This window comes from Canis aureus, chromosome 28 (genome assembly GCF_053574225.1).
Source record: "Canis aureus isolate CA01 chromosome 28, VMU_Caureus_v.1.0, whole genome shotgun sequence".
NCBI lineage: Eukaryota > Metazoa > Chordata > Mammalia > Carnivora > Canidae > Canis > Canis aureus.
The window spans coordinates 18660097-18683235 of record NC_135638.1 but is presented as its reverse complement, the minus strand read 5'-3'; the positions used below and the strand labels follow the sequence as shown (position 1 = coordinate 18683235).

The 23139-nt window shown below is 36.2% G+C and overlaps 1 protein-coding gene across 2 annotated transcripts in view; it reads left to right on the top strand.

The window, feature by feature from the left end:
* The first annotated feature begins 21250 nt into the window (after window positions 1–21250).
* Window positions 21251–23139, top strand: part of PI15 (peptidase inhibitor 15) — a 31196-nt gene continuing 29307 nt past the window's right edge. Inside the window, exons 1-2 of one of the 2 annotated variants that reach the window (XM_077876517.1) lie at window positions 21251–21425; window positions 21988–22289. In XM_077876517.1, coding sequence (XP_077732643.1) covers window positions 22017–22289 — 273 coding nt within the window. In that variant the 5' untranslated portion in view covers window positions 21251–21425; window positions 21988–22016. Of the gene's footprint in view, window positions 21426–21959; window positions 22290–23139 lie in introns of both variants that reach the window. The other variant, XM_077876516.1, reaches the window with a different exon arrangement.

The following is a 23139-nucleotide window of genomic DNA, read 5'->3' as shown; positions in this document are numbered from 1 at the left end:
AAAATTTATAAATATAAGGTTCTGTGATTTAGTAAATAGACTATTCAGTGCACAGGTTTTCCTTTTCCCACCCATTAATGAAGCAGTGATATAAATTACATTTCTGCATCAGTACAAGGACATACATAGAACATACAATCCTTCTTTGTAATTATGTGGTGGGTAGGTATGAGTTTAGAATAGATTGTAGTCATCAGTAAAATGTAGTAGGTTTGGATTGAGTAGAGATTAACAGTAAATAAGTGGCATGACCTATATATTCTAAGTATCAAGAGCTGTTTGAATTGCTTCCTTAATGGTCACTGTAACATTGCTGGCATCTTTTGTACTCACTTCAAAGTAGAAATAGTTGCTGTTGTCCTTGTAAAAGGCCTGGGCTTTTCCTATAGACTCTTGACAGGCATTTAGGTTAATCTTATTACCTCCAAATTGCAAAGTGACACAAAGAGATGGAAAATTATTCCAAGCTCATGGATTGGCAGAATTAATATTGTGAAAATGTCAATGTTACCCAGGGCAATATACACGTTTAATGCAATCCCTATCAAAATACCATGGACTTTCTTCAGAGAGTTAGAACAAATTATTTTAAGATTTGTGTGGAATCAGAAAAGACCCCGAATAGCCAGGGGAATTTTAAAAGAGAAAACCATATCTGGGGGCATCACAATGCCAGATTTCAGGTTGTACTACAAAGCTGTGGTCATCAAGACAGTGTGGTACTGGCACAAAAACAGGCACATAGATCAATGGAACAGAATAGAGAACCCAGAAGTGGACCCTCAACTTTATGGTCAACTAATATTCGATAAAGGAGGAAAGACTATCCATTGGAAGAAAGACAGTCTCTTCAATAAATGGTGCTGGGAAAATTGGACATCCACATGCAGAAGAATGAAACTAGACCACTCTCTTGCACCATACACAAAGATAAACTCAAAATGGATGAAAGATCTAAATGTGAGACAAGATTCCATCAAAATCCTAGAGAAGAACACAGGCAACACCCTTTTTGAACCCGGCCACAGTAACTTCTTGCAAGATACATCCACGAAGGCAAAAGAAACAAAAGCAAAAAAAAAAATCTTACTATTTTTAATATCTACATAATGCATGAATTATTTCCTTTGGTTGCCTGAATCCTGGAAACTTTGAATATCATCTATACTAAACTTAAGAAGGCAGTCAGATCCCTTTGGCTTCTGAATCATTTTGGTCAGCTTTATGTTCATCCACTTTGTAATCTCTATTTTAAAACTTCACACTTATTTTGTGGAACATCTGCATATCAGATTTACTGGTTACATATATATTCATAACAGAAATCTTCCCCCCTCCAGGAACTACAAGGAAAATTACTTGAAAATGCTTGTTTGTTACAAAATTTTAACTCCAGAACTGTATCAAACATATCCAGTGCTTTTTAATCCCTTCGTGTGGATCCAAGATTCCATTTGGTACATTTCTCTTTATCTTACAGAACTTCGTTTAGTATTGCTCATAGCATGGGTTCACTAGTGTTAGATTTTTCTCATCTTTCTTTGATCTGAAGCATATTTATTTCCTCTTTTATATTTGAAGGATGATTATATTAGATGTAAAATTCTAGGTTGATAAGCTTTTATTTCCAGCACTTTAAAGATGTCATTTATTTTCTTTCAGTCTGTTAATATTGTTGTTTTCCCCTTTAAGTAATGTCTTTTTTTCCTCCCTGGCTGCTTTTAAGATTCATCTCTCTGTCTTTGGTTTTCATCAGTTAATGGTGTGACTATGTGTGGTTCTCTTTATAGTGATCTTTCTAGGGGTCCTTTGAGGCTGAAGTTCAAGTTCACATTCTCACCATTTGGGTTGCCTCCTTTGGATAATCAGTAGGGTGTTGTTAGTTGAAAAATGTATTCAAGAATTAACCACAAAACTAGCTTCATATCAACAAATAATAGTGACAATGAAACTAATAATAATTTTAAGTTACTGAATAGGTAGGACTTAATATTTCTTAGGCTGGACACCATGCCATTCACAACCCAATCCAAGGTTATTAGCTTTATTTTCCCAGCAACACTTTTGCTTCACACATTTTGAAGTCTTTACTATATAAACCGTTGCCACAAAATGGGATGTTGTAGATTAAGATTTTTGACATGCAATTAACCAGACTCAAAATGTGACTCTGGGAATAGGGGGTTGTAAGATACGGAATGAAGGTGAAAGCTGCTAAGGTCCCAGAGTAGAGATACTAAATTTAGTGAAGATACTTTACAAAGTAAAAACTCTAGGAAAACTCTTCTGTGAAATGATAAACTCCCCTAGGATGATATCAGATATTTGAACAGAAAGAAAGGCAATACATCAAGTAGCAAATTCTCAATGACTGAGGATGAGTTACCAAGAGGTCAGAACACGACAGTGATGAAGGGATAAGCCAAGTACTTTTTTGTTTTTTGAATCAAAAAGACTTTTATCACTAGTTTTCAACAACTTCTTTATTAATTGATTTATTCAAAGTATTTCTTGGAAATCCTTTGAGAGTGATCTACTCTCGTATTTTTGCCTCCTTCTGTAGGCCATTTCCTTTGTCCTATAGTGATTCCCTTGTCTTCTATACTTAGCAGAGATGCAATTTTAATATGATTTCACATTAAATAGCATGGATCTGCTGAGAATTTATGTGTGACATTCATATCCAATTCTAACCCAGGAATCTGCTTAGTACTTTCTATACACTGACACTTAACAACCATTTCTTTTCATCTGATAGAATCCCATTCTACACTCTAAACTAGAATTATTAGCAATTTATTGTCCACTAGTCATCATTTCTTTTCCATCCATCTGAGTCATAAATATATTTTCCTTAATTATCACTAAATCTTCTCTAATTCTTTAACCTTAATTATATGCAAATTAACATCCTTCCTAAAATATTTGGGGACTAAACTTCAGCATCATATGACATCAAACAAATTCTGATCACTCGAATTCATCTAGTTTCGTCTTAGCACCTTGGTCTCCCATTTTCTCAGGTCACACTGTTTTGCCTAAAGCTACTATTTCTTTAGCATGCATGACTTGAAGTTGTCTTCTATCTCTTTATCATCCAACATGTGCCCTTATTCTTATTCATGCTCCATCCATAGATAAAAATGGAACAAATGTCATGTTGTTGATTTTTCCCCATTTATTCACATTATTAAGAAGCATTTCATGCAGCTTTTTTTATATTATAGAGACAGGTTTAAACTTAATTGAGTAGAGATGTTCATTTGTCTGTTTTGCTAAGTGAAATGAGATGGAATAATTTCTAAGACAATTTCCAGCTTTCACATATAATTGTTTAAGGTGACTGCAAAGCAGGTTTCCTCTCTTTTTCTCTGAAAGTATAAAAATTTAATATTTTTATTTCCGTGCAAGTAAACTCAATACCATCAGCTAAGCAGTCATTGTTTTGAGATCACTGTCTTTCTAAACTCATTATTGTCTGGACTAATTTTATCTCTTGCTTTCTTTTTTGTCTAACCTCATACATTTTCCTAATACTTTCTATTACAAAAATGTAAAATGCAGAATAAAAATATTTACACTCTAAGAATTGGACACAATAATTGTTAGTAAAACTTCCAAAATAGTGGTATATAGGAATGGTTAAAGATTCTGTTTTCTCACATTGAAAAGAGTATGACTATCACATATCATCTTATTATACTAAAAGAAAAAAATACCACTTTAAGTCCCCTCTCCTCTTTAGTTTTGCTATTTCCTTTCTTCAAAACTAGACCTTGACAACTTCCTCCCTCAAAACCATTATAGATAGAACAGTATATACAAGCAAAAAGAAGTCAACAGCATTTTATAGTTATCATTGCTGACAAAGTTTCTCTGGTTGCATTTCCAGATGTGCATAACCATGAACACAACCTCATCTGGCTAAAATCTTATTAGAGATCACTTTGCCATGCGATCCAACCTCAGCCAGAAGAACTGATTTGGGATACTTCCAGGGATTATCTTGTCATTTGAATATTGAGGAAGGAGAGGCTGGGTGACCCAAGACTCTGGAACTCCTTACCATCCTAGAGCTCACGATCTCAGAGTTTTTGGCTCAGAACCTCTGCCAGAGTGAAGTTGTGGTTCTTTGAGAGATGGGGTCATTGTTATTATTCTTCCAGTCTCCAAGGCAAAATACATCGTATGACCAGCTATGTAGGTAATGCCAAAAACCACCTGGAAAAGACCCACAGTTGTCACAGGGCCACATTGAAATGTGAATCATTGAAACTGCTGATCACTACAAAACTATGACAATTTTATTTTTTATCCTTCACCAGATGATGGTTAACTGAAAGGACCAAAGAGAAGGCACTTAAAGGAAGAATTCAGCTTGCTAAAAGTGACATTTATTTTCTTCTGACTTACTATGGCCCACATGATGTTATTCTAACTGACCTATTTAGAAACACTTAAGAGTAATATAACAAGCAGTTGGTGGAGGATTGGCAATTTTCTTAAGCTGGTTCATGCGTCACTCTGCTTTTGTTTGTCCAGCTGCCAGTATAAATTATGATCTGTTGAAGTGGATCTTGCTTGGCACCCTCTGGAGTTGGCTCGAACATTTGGATAGTCATATGTATCTCTTTCTGAACAAGTGCATCATTCAATGGACTCATGTAGTTCAGATGATGCACAGATATTCTGTGAGCACAGAGGTCATCAGTATTGGTGGGAAAATGGAACAAGGAGAAAGACCAACGGACATGTGAATCTGTTCCATTCTAAACGTTACTCAATGTGCTAGGACGGTGTGACACCAAGACCTTATTGGTGGTCCAGCCATCTGGGTTTTCCCAGACATTCTGGCTGAATCACTTTGCTGCTGGTTACAGTCCATGTGTTCTACACATTCCTGTCTGCCCTCTTCCTCAGTTCCTTCCTCCACTTTTCTCCATGTGAACCTTCTTCAGGGTTTGGCATATGCTTCTATAGCAGCTAGTCTGAGCGCCTCACACTGAGACTGAGAATGACATAAGCAGTGTGGGAAACTGTGTCCCTAAGTTATACTTGTTTCCTTTAACCCTCTTTCTTCTGTCTTTCATTAACATTAAATTCACACTTTAAATTCATATATATTGGGCAGCCCGGGTGGCTCAGCAGTTTAGTGCCACCTTCAGCCCAGTGCCTGATCCTGGAGACCTGGGATCGAGTCCCTCGTTTGGCTCCCTGCATGGAGCCTGCTTCTTCCTCTGCCTGTGTCTCTGCCTGTGTCTCTGCCTCTCTCTCTCTCTCTCTCTCTCTGTCTCTCATGAATAAATAAGTAAAATATTTAAAATAAATAAATACATATATATTCAGTTAAAATTTAAATTCTATTACTCACTTTATGATTATCTTCTCAACTGTGTACCACTTATAGAAAATTAGAATATTGTAAGAATGTGTTTTCCCTTTTATCAACAATCTAGATATTCTCTTTCCTTTTCTCTGTTGTCTACCTCCCCAGACCCATAATTTCCTTCCATTTCCCAGGGTTTTTGGACATAGGCAGAGACACCCTAAATGTGCTGTGGAAAGTGTATGTATGTGTGTATGAATCTGTGTATTAAATATTTTGCGTATGTTACTTCTTTTAATTCTCACAACTGTGTGAGGTAGGTGATTATCCCTTTTTTAATGAGAAAAAAGTTTGGGCTTAAGAAAGGTTGGGTAATTTGCTGACAATCTGAGTGCTGGGTAGTAGTGTAGTATGTGTACCGGGGGGTGGCTGTGTGTTTCCAGAGTAGGTGCTCTCAGCTACCTTGCTATATAATTTCTCACTTTAATCCCTGCAGTGTATGAAAATCTTATGGTAAATGTGTGGCTTGTGCTTATACAAACATGGGGTATTTTAGAGCTAGGAAGAGAAAAGAAAGAAGACTCCCTGCATGTCTGATGGATTAATACTCACTATTTTCTGGAAAAGAAAACCATAGTTTTTTGTGTTTACAGGGTTTTTCAACTTTTTGGTACCACTTTGTTACTTTTCAGGTCCTTGAGAAGTTGGCTGGAAGATGTGGCTTTCTGCCAAGAACACAAACTTGGAGGAGTTAAAAGACTACATGGCTGACGTTACACCATAGTGGGAGTATCTACACATCAAAACATTGTTTAATAAACAACTGAAAATTGCAAGAATAGTGGGTATTACAGGATAATTTCCCACCACAATGTTGGGAAATTGTTCTTTTTGCTTTAGTTACTATTAGTCAGAGATAAAGATTGCATGTGGTGGTTTGTGTAAGACAATTTCACTTCAAATGTTAAAGGGCATTTTTATAAAGGTAACTTTTAAGTGTTTAAAGGTTTATACGAATCACAATTCAAACCTTTTAGTTGTTTTTTTTTTTTTTTTTTTTAGTTTTCTTCCATTCATAGTATGATCTGTACTTTTCATTAAGGTAAGATGTGTTCTTTTAAATTTTTAGGTATGTAAATAGTAGCCAAAAAGTAGTTTTGAGTTCATATTATGTACTAACTACTTTTCTAACTTCTATAGGTAGTGTGAGGCTATAGATGATACAGTTCTTATCCAAAGGGAATTTATGATTATGTGATAGATTAATTCTACACATGACAGAGAAGGAGTAATAAATCATATAATCATATACAGAATAAAATGGTATCAGTAACAGGTGAGTACGTGTTGGTCTGAACTCCAAAGTGAGTAAAGGATTTGAGATAAAGGATTTGAGACAATTTGTAGAAGTGATCTAGAAAGCCTATAGAGAAGATATGCAGAGGTAAAGAGGAACTGAGGACACACCCTAAGCAAACCCACCAATGTCATGATAGGCATTGTCTCATACGGAGGCCACTGAACTTATAAGCCTAGAATTAATTGGGAATAGGGAGAGATAGTATTACAGAGAAAGAAGAATTTATATTTGTGGAGTAAATCTTTTGGAACTTCAAACAGAGGAATAATAAGATGTAGGATATTTATGAAATTCCGGTAAATAATAGGTTAGTTATGTAGGCATTAGGAAAAAACTAAAGCCAAGTAGTCAGTTGAGCATGTGTTTGAGCATCTCATCTCATGGTTGCCTAAGACAGGGTGATCAAAGTTCAAATGGAGAATGAAAAATGGATATGCAGTTTGGACTACATTATGTACTAGGAATAGGCAACCAATAGTGACATGAATGGAGACAGAAAAGTTGACAGAAATCATTCTGTTAAGTATATAATAATCATTCTACTATTGTTGAGTTTGGAGTTATCTAATAGAAAGCAGTGTGGAGCATGAAGCTGTGACTTGGGTGAGAGGTGCAGTCTGAAGGTAAAGACCTCAAGACAGCCTTCTTGATGAGGTACTGTGCAGTGGTAAAGGACTGGGGGACTAAAAGTATGCCAAAGTTATGAGGTAAATGTGGAGGGAAGATGAGTGGGCTAACGTGTTGGAAAACAGTATTCAAAAACTGTTCTAAAATAAGCAGGATATGTATAAATTTAGAGTCAGGGAAAGGTAAACAAGTAGAGACAAAATACTAAAATCCTGGAAAGGGAAGGAATAATTGCAGAAATGTCTCACTTCTACAATTATTCCTCCCAGAAATGGAGGAAATTAAGGTCACAAGTTTGAAGATTTAACTTTCAAGAGAGGAGGTAGTTCTTAATTCTAAGTAGGAGGTACAGTAGGGGATACTAAATTAGAGGTTAAGCATACACATAGGAAAACGCCTTGAGAGATAGAAATGGGGGCAACAAGAGAAGGTCATCTCTTACCTTATTACTTTCTGAAGGAGATAAGTATGAAATTAACCACCAACTCTTTAACAACACAAGTAATTACAATCTTCTTCTAAGTTATAGCCTTCAGAGTTCCCAGACCAGCAGTATTACCATGACCTGAGACTATATTAGAAAAACAAATTCTTGAGCCTGCTTTGATCACGGACCAGCAATCTATGTTTTAATCTGCCCTCCACATGATTCTATCATGCTAAGGTTTGAGAGCTTCCACTCTAAGAGGATTAGGAAGCTAAGGTGAATTACAAGCTGGGAGTGGGTTGGGTGGGGTTTGGGAGGTCCTTGGGCAGGTCACCTCTGACTTTCAAGGGATATATGGCAAAATCAGCTATGATATCAGTGTGCTGATAGGGATAAAAGATTAAAAGTTGCTTTTAGGTATCATAAATACCTTTTGTATACATTTGCCTTGTATTTGTTGCCCATTTCATTAGAGACTCTAATGTGGGCATTCACATCAGAAAAGGGATTTGGGGCGGGGGCGGCCTCGGTGGCTTAGCAGTTAGCGCCGCCTTCAGCCCAGGGCGTGATCCTGGAGACCTGGGATCGAGTCCTAAGTCAGGCTCCCTGCATGGAGCCTGCTTCTCCCTCTGCCTGTGTCTCTGCCTCTCTCTCTCTCTCTCTCTCTCATAAATAAATAAATAAATAAATAAATAAATAAATAAATAAATAAATAAATAAAATCTTTTAAAAGAAAAGGGATATGGGGCTCTGCCATAGTAAATAGTGGTAAATATTCAGTGATAAGTAGAGTCCTCAAATTTCTTCAAAACACATTATTATCAGTAACTTACATGTGCATGGAACACCAGCTCTACAAAATGACACCTTCAAATATATCAAAGCTTTTATTTTCTATAATACTAGGTCATAGAGCTTATACTTATCTATTTTTAAATAATCTTTAAATGAAGATGAACCAGGGTGAAACATGGTGTATGATCATAGTTGAAAGAAAGCCAGCACAATTCCTGCTTCTCCTCCTTGTCTTAATCATTCCATCATGTCTCTCCTTCTATTTTCTTCTTTTTGCTTCTAACACGTATCATTTTCCAAGGACTGTTCTCTGACTTCTCTGTCTACCAACACTACTTTAAGTAACTGGTACAATTTCAAGGATTTCGGTTGCATCTCTATTTTGAAGATGATATTTACTTCTAGTCTTAGAATATTTTTGAAAGTCTAGTGCAGTTTTTTGTAATGATGGTCTACTAAATTTTATCGAATTTAGTCTTTGTTTACTTCCAGATGCACACGATCTTGTCTAACCACCCATCCATACCTAGCAACATATAGTTTAGGCCTCAAATGAGAGACTGTATATTCTGGTTTTACTCCCCCCAACCTCTAGATTTTTCCACCTCTTTTTCTTATTTATATAACCTTCTCAAACCTTATACCCCTCCCTTGCTTGGACTAAGATAAGATACTTATTCACATATTAACTAATTCTCTAGTGTTGATAGATTTCTGAACAGAACCTGACCTGCAGTATTTTCTGTGTCCTGTGCTCATCTGTCCCAGTGTGATAAATCCTGACCATTACCTGATTTCCCCACAACTTGATATTTCCAAGTGGATATCATTTCAAACTCAGCACATGTAAAGTAAGCTTCCCATTTTATTTCTCAAATGGGATTTACTTCCCAAATTGTTAGTCATATTTTTTCCCCAACCTTTGAGGCTTAGAACTTTTTGAGACATTTAAAACTTAATAATGAAGACTTATTAATGAAACTGTATTCCTTGACTGCATCTAATCACTTTGTCTCATAAAATTGCTGTTGTATTTTGTCCCTCTGCCTAATTTCTCTCTTTTTTTTCTTTCTTTTTTTTTTAATTTTATTTATTTATTCATGAGACACAGAGAGAGAGAGAGAGAAAGAGGCAGAGACACAGGCAGAGGGAGAAGCAGGCCCCACTCAGGGAGCCCTACACGGGACTCGATCTAGGGTCCCCAGGATCAGGCCCCGGGCGGAAAAGCGGTGCTAAACCGCTGAGCCACCCGGAATGCCCCATCTGCCTAATTTCTACCTACTTCCCTTATGTGAAGGCTCTGTCTTCACCTCCATCAATTTTATTCTTAACCATCTTCTATATTTAGCTTAATTTTCCATTTCTTGATAAGAAATCCCCAATTAACTTAATATTGGCTGGTTTTCCTCTATTTAAACATTTCCAGATGACTTTCTTCTATTACTTAGTACATGAACACATTTAATTACAAATTCTCTTCTATATCTTTTTCCAAAACTTATATATAAGACTCTAAGAATGCATGATGACTGATTTCTTTATTATTATTTCTGTTGTGATCTTTAGTACTTAACAGAGGCTTGAAAGTTGAGTAAACAATTCGTAGTTGTTTAATAATTGATGGCTTATTTATGTAAACCTCACTTTGTTCCAAAATGATGGCATACTATAACAACTAAGAGATCAGACTCTGCTCTCAGAAAAATATAGGTTTGTATCCTAGCTTGAACATTTTCTTTTCTTTTTTTAATGGAACCAGCTCAAGCAATTTATAGGTCTCTGAACATAAGTAAATTGCCTAATCTCATTAAACTCGTTTTCTTAGCAGTAAAATAAAGATGCATGGAAACTACCTTATAGGTTACAGATTGTTGTGAGGATTAAACTTATAAGAGTTCCTATTATAAGAAGTCTCAATATGTCGTGGAAATTATTATTTGCTATTATTAATGAATATTATTAAGGAATATTTGCTATTATTAAGGCATACTGATAAGGAATTTTTTAAAGGTTTTATTTATTTGTTCATCAGAAACACACACAGAGAGAGAGAGAGAGAGAGAGAGAGAGAGAAGCAGAGACACAGGCAGAGGGAGAAGCAAGCTCCATGCAGGGAGTCTGACGTTGGACTCGATCCCTGATCTCCATGATCACACCCTGGGCTAAAGGCGGCGCTAAACCTCTGAGCCACCAGGGCTCCCCCTAATAAGGAATTTATTTAAAAAATAAATAATAATAATATTAAAATAAAGGTAAAAATTTTAAATCATGGCTGGAAAAAATATAAATAGACCAGGAATAAAAAGCCAGATGGGTATGTAGATATGCAAACCTAGAGTCAACGGCAGACACTGAAATAGACTGTCAGGTTCTGTTAACCAAAATAGGAAAGGAAACACAATGAATTACAAGGTTTGAAATGGTCATAAAGTAAAAATATACAAATTCTGGTAGAGAAATAAAGTTTTTTTCCTATTATCTATAAGAAATAAGCTTTTCATACTGAGACTTCTGATGGAAACACTAGATGATGTGGTTGACAGCACACTTGACAATATCCCTGGAATTATTGAGATCACCATTCCCCTTTCAGTTAGCACTCTTACACCTGAGTCATAGTATCAATGCTCAAGTCAGATAAAGCATTATTGAAGCAGGTTGAAAGAAATGTGCTCCAAAAGTGTGGCTCTCTGTTAACATTTGGCTTAGTCCAGAGATAACATCTAGACAGTCTAGATGGGTCCTCCAAACAGTCCTATGTAAACATCTGCAGAATGTTTCAGAGTTTACGTGTCACAACTCAAGATTGTTGTAAAAACGGTTTAGCTCTTTTCTTTTCCCTAATCTTTTCTGAAAGCCCTCACTGCTAGGTAGTTGTATTTGGGGACAAATATATCCCTCAGTTTGCCAAAAAAAAGGAATTTCAGACTCTCACAGATTAACTCAATCTCTTTTGAGTAAATACTCAGTAGTTCAGGGTTTCTCCTCCGTCCTACCCATGAAGACACTAGGGATAGAGGAACTCTGAGATAATTTCATGATGATAGGACTTTTTTTTTTTTTAAAGATTTTATTTATTTATTTATTTACTTATTTATGTATTTGAGAGAAAGAGAAAGCACAAACCAGGGGAGGCACAGAGGGAGAGGGAGAAGCAGACTCCCTGCTGAGCAGGGAGCCCAACTGGGGGCAATACAAGGACCCCCAGGATCATGATCTGAGCTGAAGGCAGAGACAACTGACTGAGCCACCCCCGAGCCTCGATGATAGAATTTTTAAATTCTGCATCAGTCTTTACGTCCCTTGGATGCTAATAAGTTTAAGTGTCAAAGTTCCCTGGAGGTTGAGCACATTACATTAATATCTGCTCTTAAAATTGTAGTAGACAAAACTTGAGTCTATCACTTAGGACAGAGTCCAGTGGTCCTTCCTTGCCGATTTGCCCACACTGGCACTACAGCTCCTCAGGATTTCAATCAGGTTGTTCTTTCCCACTCTTGGTTTGGGTTCTTCATTTTCGCCTGCAGCCTCTTGTTACAAGGTTACCTCATTCTTCACTGTTGTCCTTCTTCTGTGCTTCATTCTCTCCACCGCTAGAGCATACTGAAAATTGCTGTCTGTGATACTTGTGATCAGAGGGAGATTTGGCATATACCACATTTGCTCTTCTCTCTGCTCAAATATGCCATGCTATCAATACCACTACTCCATTCAGTGGGAATTGCATACTGGTATGGGGCACTCTTCAATGTGCTTTCCTCCTAAAAGCTCAAATTTGAGTGAGTCAAAGTTTTTCTACTGCTGGTCTTCTGCTCTGTGTATATCAAGTGTCTACCTTTTTGCCATCCACACTTCATTTTCCAGGAATGGAACCTGGAGTTATAGCTACAGCAATTATCTTCTTGTTTTTCTTCTTATGTTCCCCGGAACAAGAAATGCTTTCTTTTTATTCTTCTTCTGTCTAGAAAAGACTTCTTTTATGTGATCACTTCCTCATCCTTGAGATATCATTAACCCGTTCTCTTCCTTGGGGCCATAGTGGCAGGCAGACTTTGTGGGAACGTTATTGAAGGGAAGAATAATAATTCTTTCAGCTGATTATTTTTGGAATATTAACCCATTATGTATCATTTTACTCAGAAGATCTGTCATAATTGTGGATTACCAGATAGTCTAAGGTTACAATCAAATGTCTGGAATGACACATATTTAATTTTCTTTCCATCACCCTTCACTCGAGCTGCCTGATTACACACCTCTAATCATGGTCTATGTGAATGATAAATGATGGACTTTGTGATATATAATCTGATAAACGGCTCCACACAGCCTAATGTAATCATCCCATATGTTCATTTCTAAATTTTTACTGGGCAGCTAACAAGACTTTCCCACAAAGTTTATCCAGACCTTCTTCATGGTGAGTGAAAGGACCAAGGAGAATTGATGACTCTGGCTGGAGTGCAGATGGCTTTTGGAAAGCCCAAGTTTTTTCTGGCTGTGTGCTGAGGTCTTGGATTAGGAAAAGGCCATGCTGATATAGCATTTGTTTATTTATCAAATTTAACAAACATCTTTTGGATGCCCACTATAGGCAAAGTCTGAAATTATGCCATGAATAAGTGCATTAAAATCTCTCAGTCTACTTGACCACAACATGAACCTCTTGGATTTTATTTTGATATATTCTTGGCACATGGAAAATAAATATCTTATCTTTGGGTCATTGTGCTGTTGTTCTTTTCTAGCATCAACTTCCTAAACGTTAAGAATTATATATATTCTTATATATATTCCAATTATACATATATTCCAAGAATATATATATTCATATATATATATATATATTCCAATTGTATATACGTATATGTAATTGACTAGAATAGAACTTTAGGACTTTTCATCTCTGTAGGATAACCATACAATTTCTGTATGATCCTAACATCTGAGTTCTTTTTCTCTTCACTAAATGACCAACATGTATATCCTAACTCCATCTGCCTTTAAAGTACTTTGGATTCTTCATGTGTTTTACCAGATATAACTAACATTTCATGCCAGAATTTGCCGCTATATCTTTTATCTATTCACCATGAATGTGATTTTGTATACCTCCTGGAGCCAGATAGTTACAAATTCAATTATGCAATCTTTCATACCCATTAAAGTCTAATGGTCTAATGTATCTACAAGCCTCTTAGTGGAGAATAACATAGCTCTCCAGCTGGCTAATTTGCAGACACCAACACAAACACACTGGCTGTTTGAAGAGTTCCTTCATGCTTGTCCTCCTTCAGGGCTGTCAAAGTCCATAAATTTATGAAATCTAGTTAAGCTATGAGATTCTTCTTTATCCACCAGACCCATTGGTCTTAAGAGCCTTGAGATTATTACCCAAGATTTTTGAAGGATGTCTAGGAGAGGCAGAGAAAAGTATGTGCCTGTATTAAGGATTGATTAGAAAACTGAAAGAGTACCTTTTTCTTTTACTGACCTTAAAGAAAACATAGACAATACGCTTTATTTTAAAGCATTAAGACAAACCCTGAGATGAGTTAAAGCTAACCCTCTTATTCAGGGCCATGAAATATCCACAGTAGCACCCTACTATATCCATGTTTATTTAGGACCCCATTTCCTCTGTGAATTACAGAAAGATAAAAGCATAGCCTCAAATTCAATAGGATGAAAAAGGTAAACAAGGACCCTTCGAAAAGGTAGGGTTATTTTAGGAGTGTGGCTATTGAATTATTAAGATAAGAGGTTCTAGTCTGTTAGAAGCTCCTGTAACAGAATCAAACCCAATGAGAGAGATCCTAAGCAAACTCCAGTGTGGTTTCACTTTTATCTACATCTCTGGTTTTGTCATCTGTTTATTAGTTCAATTAACATACTTTAATTTGCCAAATTAATTTTATCAATAAAGTAATTTACTTTTATTCTAATTTAATAAAATTAAACTAGAAAATACATTAGTACCATGTCCTCCTTTCCACCTACATTTCACCTCCCTAGAAGCATTCGCTTTCACCTTTTTTAATGGTTTCTTTTGATAGTCAACACCGTATTTCTGAATAATATTCAAACTTTGATTTTAAAAGAATTAGTTATCTTCCCAAAACACTCTGTGGTAGCCATTCTTCAAGATGACACTTAGTGACTCCCTTCTACTGGTTTATGTCCTTGTGTAGTCTCCTTCTGTATTGAGTAGGTTTGAGCAGCTCACATAGCCAACCAACAAGATACTGTGGAAATGCTGATATGCCACTTCCACATGCAGGGCATAAGACACATTGAATCTTCCACTTGGCTCATTCACTGGAGACGTCAGTTATAGTGTTGTGAGGATGCCCAAGCAGCTCTTTGGAGAGGTCCATGTGGTGAAATCTATATGTACTGACTTCTTGCTAATAGCCCAACTTGACAGCCAAGTGAATGAGCCATCGTGAAAGCGAATTCTCTAGCCCCATCTGAGTCACAGCCAACATCTTGACTACAACCTTACAAGAGACCCTAAGCTATTCCCTAATTCTTAACCCACAGAAACTATGTGAGATAATAAATATTTATTGTTGTTTTAACCTATAATTTTTGGGACAATTTGTTCTGCAATAATTGTTAAGTTAAACATTGCCTATAATAGAAGGTGAGTATTAAGCTCTCTTTCAAGCCCACCCCCTTCCCAATTAATATACAAATTCACACTTCTCCTGTTTTCATCTTACCATAGAGTAATTGCATATTTTGGGGTTATAGCACTATTCATTGTTTATATTATTATGCATTTATAAATATTCACAGCATAATCATGTAGTATTCTGTAATTATACTTCTTTCCTCCTACAGTGTTTTATAAATATACTCTCAGCATATCTAAAAAGTATTATAAAATCCATCAATTTCAGTAATTTTTTTCCTCTAGAAACACTTTATATTGGGACTCTTTCTGCTTCTTTGCCAATCTAGACTGGCTGCTCTCCAAGCTACACAAAGCTTTTATTCTAATAATTCCCTTCACAACCATCATCATTGAAATTCTCTTTAAAAATTCGCATGTAGGGACCCCTGGGTGGCTCAGCGGTTGAGCATCTGCCTTGGCTCAGATCATGATCCTGGGATCTGGGATCAAGTCCTGCATCGGGCTCCCCACAAGGCTCCCTGCCTGCTTCTTCCTCTGCTTGTGTCTCTTCCTGTCTCTCTGTGTCTCTCATGAATTAATAAATAAAATCTTTAAAAAAATAAAAAAGATAAAATAAATTAAAAAATAAAATAAATAAAAATTCTATAGAATTTGTTTTTTGGATTACTTATCTATATTTATTGCTTTGTCTAGTTGGAGGAAATTCTTCAATAGCTTCCCCTTTTTTGGATGAAGGGTAAGTTCTAAAAATCTTATATGAATATAAAACAATTTTTTCTACTCTTACATTAAATATTTATTTAACAATTGTTCTTTATTGTTTTGTGTCTATTTTAAAATCAAGATTTGTCAAGTACTTAAAGGCTGCTTTGGAACTATGATTTTCACTACTATTTCCAATGAGAAAGCTTATTTGGTCACACTTAATTTTTATGCTTTTAAAATACAGAAAACCGAAAAGTTTTGTTTTTTTTTTTAGTTAAAGAAAAATAAACACAGAAGTTAGAATAATCACTCAATGTGACATTTAGTTCCTAATCATTTTCTTGTAAAAATGATTTTAAAAAGATATAATGATGAATTAAAATGCAGATACTTGAATCTAGTTTCACAATACTGCATAATATAGTAAAATAAATTATACTATATATAGGTAGTATATATATTTTTATATAATTTCTCAAATATTTTTAAAATGTGGTATTTTGGTATCATAATTATATATATTTATTACATAATATATAAACTATAAACTTTATATATCTATATATAGTATTAATTAGACAGGGAGCTCAAAATTTGAGCATATTTTGTACGTTTATTGTACATTTATGCTGCACATTTTCTGAATCCAATAAATTCATGATTCTCTATAACATTATAAATGGAAATACAGACTAGACACCAAAACTCTATCATTCTTACACAACCCCCACTCTTCATCAGTTATCTTCTAAATATATTTTAGATGGATTAGTAATTATTAATGGTTAAATTGGTGAAAAAGCTTGCAAAGTTCACTTAGACATCTGTAAATGTTGATGAGTCTAGAATGCTACTGAGACTTGTAATTAAGTAAGAAAAAATGTTATAAAAGAGAATTTAATACACTTTATGGACAGTTAGAGTTTACTGAACTTTTTTTATAACATATAAAATTATATGTAATAATTTCATTATCAGATACAAAAATGATTAACAACACACATAGGTTTGCAATCTTACTGAAGCTAACAGGAAAAAGAAAGCGGTTAAGTGTAGTTGGGGTATAAGTCATAGCTGGGGTATAGAAATAGAAAGGGGTAATTGCAGCAAATAAGGCTCAAATAAGTAAGTTGATTTATATTCTCAAGGCCCTTGTGAGGAGGTCCAGGCACTTGAACTTGATCCTATAGACAATGGGCAGCCAAGAGTGTCACATGTTGGTCAGTGAGATGATTCTGTTTGTTTAAAAAAGGTAACCAAAAGCAATGTGACAGACAAATGAATGAGAGACACTAGAGTAATCCTAGAAAAAAATAATGAGATTAACTTGAGAAGTCAGAATAATGATTTAGAGAGAGAGAGGAAGAGAAACCAAGAAACAGACTCTTAGTTGTAGAGCACAAACTGATGGCTGCCAGAGGGGAGATGGGTGGGGGATGCATGAAATAGGTGATGAGAATTAAGGAATGCACTTGTCATGATGAGCACCAGGTAATGTATGGAATTGCTGGATCGCTCTACTGTACACCTGAAACCACTATAGTATTGTATGTTAACTAATTGGAATTAAACTTAAAACTAGCTGAATAAATAAATTAAATAAGTGAAAAATAGAGAAATTAAAAAAAAGAAGACATAACAATGTTATTAAAAAAGAGGGTAGATTCTGAGACTTTTCAGAGATAAAATCCATAACTGTTGGTTGCCAGGGGAGATGGTGTGAGAGTTTGGGTAAAATAAAGCAAAGGGAGTGAGAGATATAGGCTTCCAGTTATGGAATGAATAAATCATCGGAATAAAAGCTACAGCATAATGAATACAGTAAGTGATATTGTAAGAGTGATGATATAATGGGGCAGATGGTAGCTACACTTGTGGTGAATGTAGCAAAATGTATAAATTCATCAAATCACTAGGTTGTACACATGAAACTAATGTAACATTGTGTGTCAACAATGCTCAAATAAAAATAAATAAAAATAAATCCACATGTTTTATAGACCTTGTGGATGCCTGAAACAAGGGGAGAAAGTGAGGAACAAAGAATGATTGGGGCTTCTGTCCTGGGCATAAGAGAATACAATTATAGTTTCTATTACTATAACATGTCACAATTTACAAAGCACTTTCATGTATACTGCATTCCATTGTTTCAATAACCTGTGATAAATTAGTATGAATTAAATAACAATCTTATGTTATGAATCTTATGAATTAAATAACAATCTTAATAAGGCTCGGACTGCTACCAAGTAATTTCTTTGAGAGATACTATATGTAGGTACTTTCTCCAGTGACCTTTCTTCCTTATAAAGCACAGTCAACTTGTGTTCCCTATATCAAAAATACCTATACAGCTATATTGTCTTTGCTTCTCCCCATGTTACCAGATAAATGGATTTTTACAATAGTTTATTTAATGGTCATATGGTTGTGTCTCTGTCTCCAAAAAAAGTGATTTAGTTAGTATTTCTCAAACCTTAAAAAAGAATGAGAATAATCAGAGAATCCTAATAAAATGCACACTAATTCAGTGGTAGGGCCTGAAACTGAATTTTTAACAGGCTGCCTGGCCATGTCAGTGTTAGTAGTTCATAGAACAAATTTTGATTAGAAAGGATTTATACCAAAGCTACACATACATTTGAATACACACACACACACACACACACACACACACACACACACACACCTGGTTAAGCAGGTGTGTCATTCTGGGATATTTATATCTTATTTCATTTTAAACATCACAACCATTTCCTCACAGATTTCAAAGTAGACAATAGCTGCTACCAAATGTATATGTAATATGTGGGTTTTTGTTTTTCTTCAGTAATATAGCTACATTCCATTTCTGTCACTCTTGGTAAGCATTCCCCTAAGGTTTCTAAGCATGTTAGTGGTCTTTTTCAAGAAGACAACTCATAACTACCTCATTGTTAGTTGTTCATTAATAGTTCTCTTACTGGCAACTTGGATGTATGCCTCTTAATATTGCAAGTATTTTAAAATTAAAATTACTTCCAAAGCATTTCAAATACTCCTGGCAAAAAGGTCCACTTGGAAGCAGAATTTTTAATTCTCCTCCCACAGGTCTTTTCTTTTATGATTCCATAGCCTTGTGGGTTTCCTTAATAGTTTGAAATTCCACAATATAAACCATGTGTGTTGAAAGACATCTGAAATCATTGACATGCCTCAGGGTCTCAGGATTAAGCAACTATCAGCTCTGTCCTCATGTAATTGAACTCAAAGAGGTAATCTCCCATTTACATCCAGCTTACACGTTCCTTCTTTTTCTTTCTTCTCCTCTATCCCTATATTTCCTCTTAGAGGAAACCCATTTATGGTTCAGATACATTTCTCCCTTAATGTATTTTTATCCCCAGGGAAGTCCCTTAATTCAAACCTCAAAAAATGGACACTAACTCTTAGTATACAAAGAGGTAATCTTGAAAGCAATGGTTGATTTTTATGAGACTCTAAGAGCTCAGCCAGTCTGGAGAGAGAAAGGCTCATCCCTGATGGTTAGGCAAAAAGTCTTTAGTCCCATTTATGCTGAATACATGAGATACGTTGAAAGGTACAGGCTAATCAGGGCAAGCACTAAACTCTCAAGGGTCCTGGGATCCTTGAATAGGGTGGCCACAAAGAGTATGTTGCCTAACTTCTTATTCGATTCAAGAATCCTTAACACTGTGTCCTTGAAATTCATTCAAGGTGCCATGAGTACCTTCTGAAGGGCTGAGACCCTAGCTGGACAGCTCCAGTTGTTAAACATCTGTAACTGTGAGCAGCCACATGCATTCTCTCCAGCTGCTCTCAGGTTTTATACTAGTCCTGCTCACCTCCTGGGCTTTTATGTTCTTGCCTTTTCAGTTCTATAGTGTTAATTAATTCCTGTTTACAGCTTTCAGTAATGTACCATAAGTGCTCCTAAAATCACTTTGGTTAGGAGCTTAGTTTTCGTTAAAATATAGTGAAACCTGAACTTTGACACGTTAACATCTAAGACTACATCTCATCACTGTACTTTGAAATTCAGAGAAACTTCTGGTTTCAAATGCCTTACCGCTCTCTTAAGGAATTTGATGATGTCGATCTAACCATAGGATACGTACCTTTTTCCTCCCAGTTTTGGCCGCACCATTGAAGAATTAAACAATATGCATTAGGCCACACATAGTGCTGAAGACCCAACTGGGAATATAGCCCAGGAAACTTGGCTCCCAGTCTGGTGTGTTTCTAACCACATGACCATCATTTCTGAAGACTGTAAATTCACATAGTACTCTTCCTGCTGAGATATGCAGGAGACAGTCAGGTTGATAAACTGGACACGTCAATGCATGCTAAGGAAGTCCGTTAACTGAATAGTGTGTATTCTCCAGGATTCCTGTTGTCATTGACTGTGAATGGTCCACATTTTACTAGTGATATCATGACACACGGCATTTTTGAGGGTCCTTTCATTATAGATCGCCCTAATATTCCTAATATTCTTGGCTCCTTATCTTTCTGGTCACAGATTTTCCTCCGTCTTTCTGAAAAGGCACTCCTAACGGTTGGCAACTGGCTGTGGCTGTGTTGCATGTGTACCATGCCCTCCAATAAGCTTCCTGAGAGGCTGAACCACTCTCTGCTGAGATTTCAACTATACGCCTTTAAACCTGAAACAGATGTTATCTTGGCTGCTGTCATTTGTCCTGAGCTTCTCTATTTGCATTGTATACAAGGCAGGTAAAAGGCAGGTGATTTGCTGCCTCACTCTGTGGAGAAAGAAGAAAGGGAGAGAGGGTGAAACAGGACAGAGGGAGAGAATAGACACAGAAACTAGAAGAATTAAGCCACATGGAGACAGAGAGTACAACCACTTGAACATCTATTATCCTAATATCATATGCTATAGTTTGGCTACTACTGATTTGCCTGGCATCCCTCTTGAATCATATTTGTGGCCACCCAGATTAATGATGTGAGCTGATCTCTTGATTTAATATCAGCTTGCTCTTTTCAGCTCCCATGTCATTTACTGTCTTAAAAAAAAATGTACTGCTTGTTACTCAGCCGTCTGTGTTTTCAAGAACTCAGTCTTTTTTTTTTTTTTTCCTCCTTTTTGTATGGGAACCAGGAACTAGAAAGCATTAAATGAGGAAAATTAACCACTCACAGAAAAGGTGAAAGCCCAGAGAAAAGGGGTTTGTCTCTTATGGTTTATATTTTGTAAGCTGTGGGTGTGACTCAATTTCCTCACCACCCACATAAAAAGGTTGCCACCCAATCACTGTTTTTTTCTATCCAAAACCCCTCCCCTTTGATTTTGGCTAGGAGAGACCCTAAGAAAGACTGCCCTTTCTGGAAGTTGCAGCCTGTGACATATAAAAGCTGTTAGCTGCTCCTGCAGCCAGCAGCATTCAAACCTTGCAGAGTTTTGCTCTCTGAGAGCTTGTAATAAGACACACTCTTAAAAGAGTTCATGCTACAACCTAGCAAAGAACTTTAAGTTTTTGGAAGAACAATATATTCATTTTGGCATTCTGCAGAGGTAAGCTCTTTAGCTCAACAAGTTTATTTTGCATGCATTCGTTTTATACTAGCTCACATTTTTATTTTATTTTATATTTTTAAAAAATGAGATTGACTTATTATAACTATTTTTTGTGTGTATTTTATCACTTGGTGTCCATATATGTCTAGGACACATTTTCAGCACATTCTCTGTTGTTACCTGTGATGCATTTTTCCTTCTCACTCTCAAAATTAATTTCAATTCCTAAAGATTTCCCTCTGAAAATATGCAGCAATGCATTATGTGGTGCAGGCATTTGGGGCAAGTGGTTCACATTCATTTTAGGGTTAGTACTCATGTTGTTTATTTTTCTCTAGCTATAGGAAGTTTCCTTCAGGAATCTGCCTCATAACACCAAGTAAAATGTGTAACAACTACCAATAGGTTGTTTCCTAGGCTTGAGTTCAACATCTGTTTGAATTTTTCAGAGAAAATCAAATCAGGTGATGCTCCCAAATGATGACTTTGTAAATTCATACCCACTGCCCCCCCCTTTTTCTTTTCTCATAGACCCTAACTCTACCTTTCTGCTTTAAAGCAAAGTAAACCCTGCCTTCAAACCTCAAAATGATAGCAATCTCTGCAGTCAGCAGTGCACTCCTGTTCTCCCTTCTCTGTGAAGCAAGTGCCGTCGTCTTACTCAATTCCACTGACTCATCCCCGCCAACCAATAATTTCACTGATATTGAAGCAGCACTAAAAGCACAACCAGATTCTGCGGATCTCCCCAAAGCCAGGCGGAAGCGCTACATTTCGCAGAATGACATGATCGCCATTCTTGATTATCATAATCAAGTTCGCGGCAAAGTGTTCCCACCAGCAGCAAACATGGAATATATGGTAAGAGGAATTTGTTTTCTTTGAGTTCTGAGCGAGGATGCTGGATTTAAATTGTTCGTCGAAGAACCTAAAGAGTGTTTCTATGTTAAGGGGTATGGGGCTCTGGACACATTTGAGCTAAGGAAAGGTTCTTTATGTGTCTAGTAAGCTTAAATTTTGTTCCATCCTGGGATTAAAAGAGAGGGGCAGGTTCTCATTTTCTTTTGGGACTTCCATAACCACTGATGAATCAGGTCTTATATAAGAAACAGACATAAAGAACGGGGTGTGTTGACTGACCACATTTGAAAGGTACATGTTTTTAAAAAATATTCACATGGAACTTTCTCTGTGCTCTGTTTACCTAATAGTCATATTTATCAACTAAAGCATTTCTTGAAAATATTTTTTTTAATTTATAGGTTTTGTGTACATGATTTGTTCTCTGGGTAGGTGTCTCTTCCCTTTCTTGGACAAAACTCTTCCTAATGCTAATCTATTTGTGTTCTCAGAGAACATGCTGACTTTTTCCTCTTTGTGATTTACTGCTTTGTCGTTCAGATAACAGTGAGGCCAGCACACTTGCACACTGTTCCAACTTGCCATGAACACATTCTTTTGCTCTTTTAAAAATAGGCACTCTGTGTTTAAATCAGTCTACTTAGGAAGTAAAAAACAAAACAAAATCCTTGGTTTGGTATTGAAAGGATAGCTGTGTTTTTAAAGTTATTCTATTTTCTGTTTTATATTTATGCAAGTTTATGGCTTAGAGTACAGCATCTTCTAAGAGCACAGCTTGGAGCCTGTTTAAGGCAATGAAGATCACCAGTATGGTTTTTCTAAGTTGGGGGAGGGAGGTGGTGCCACTAAC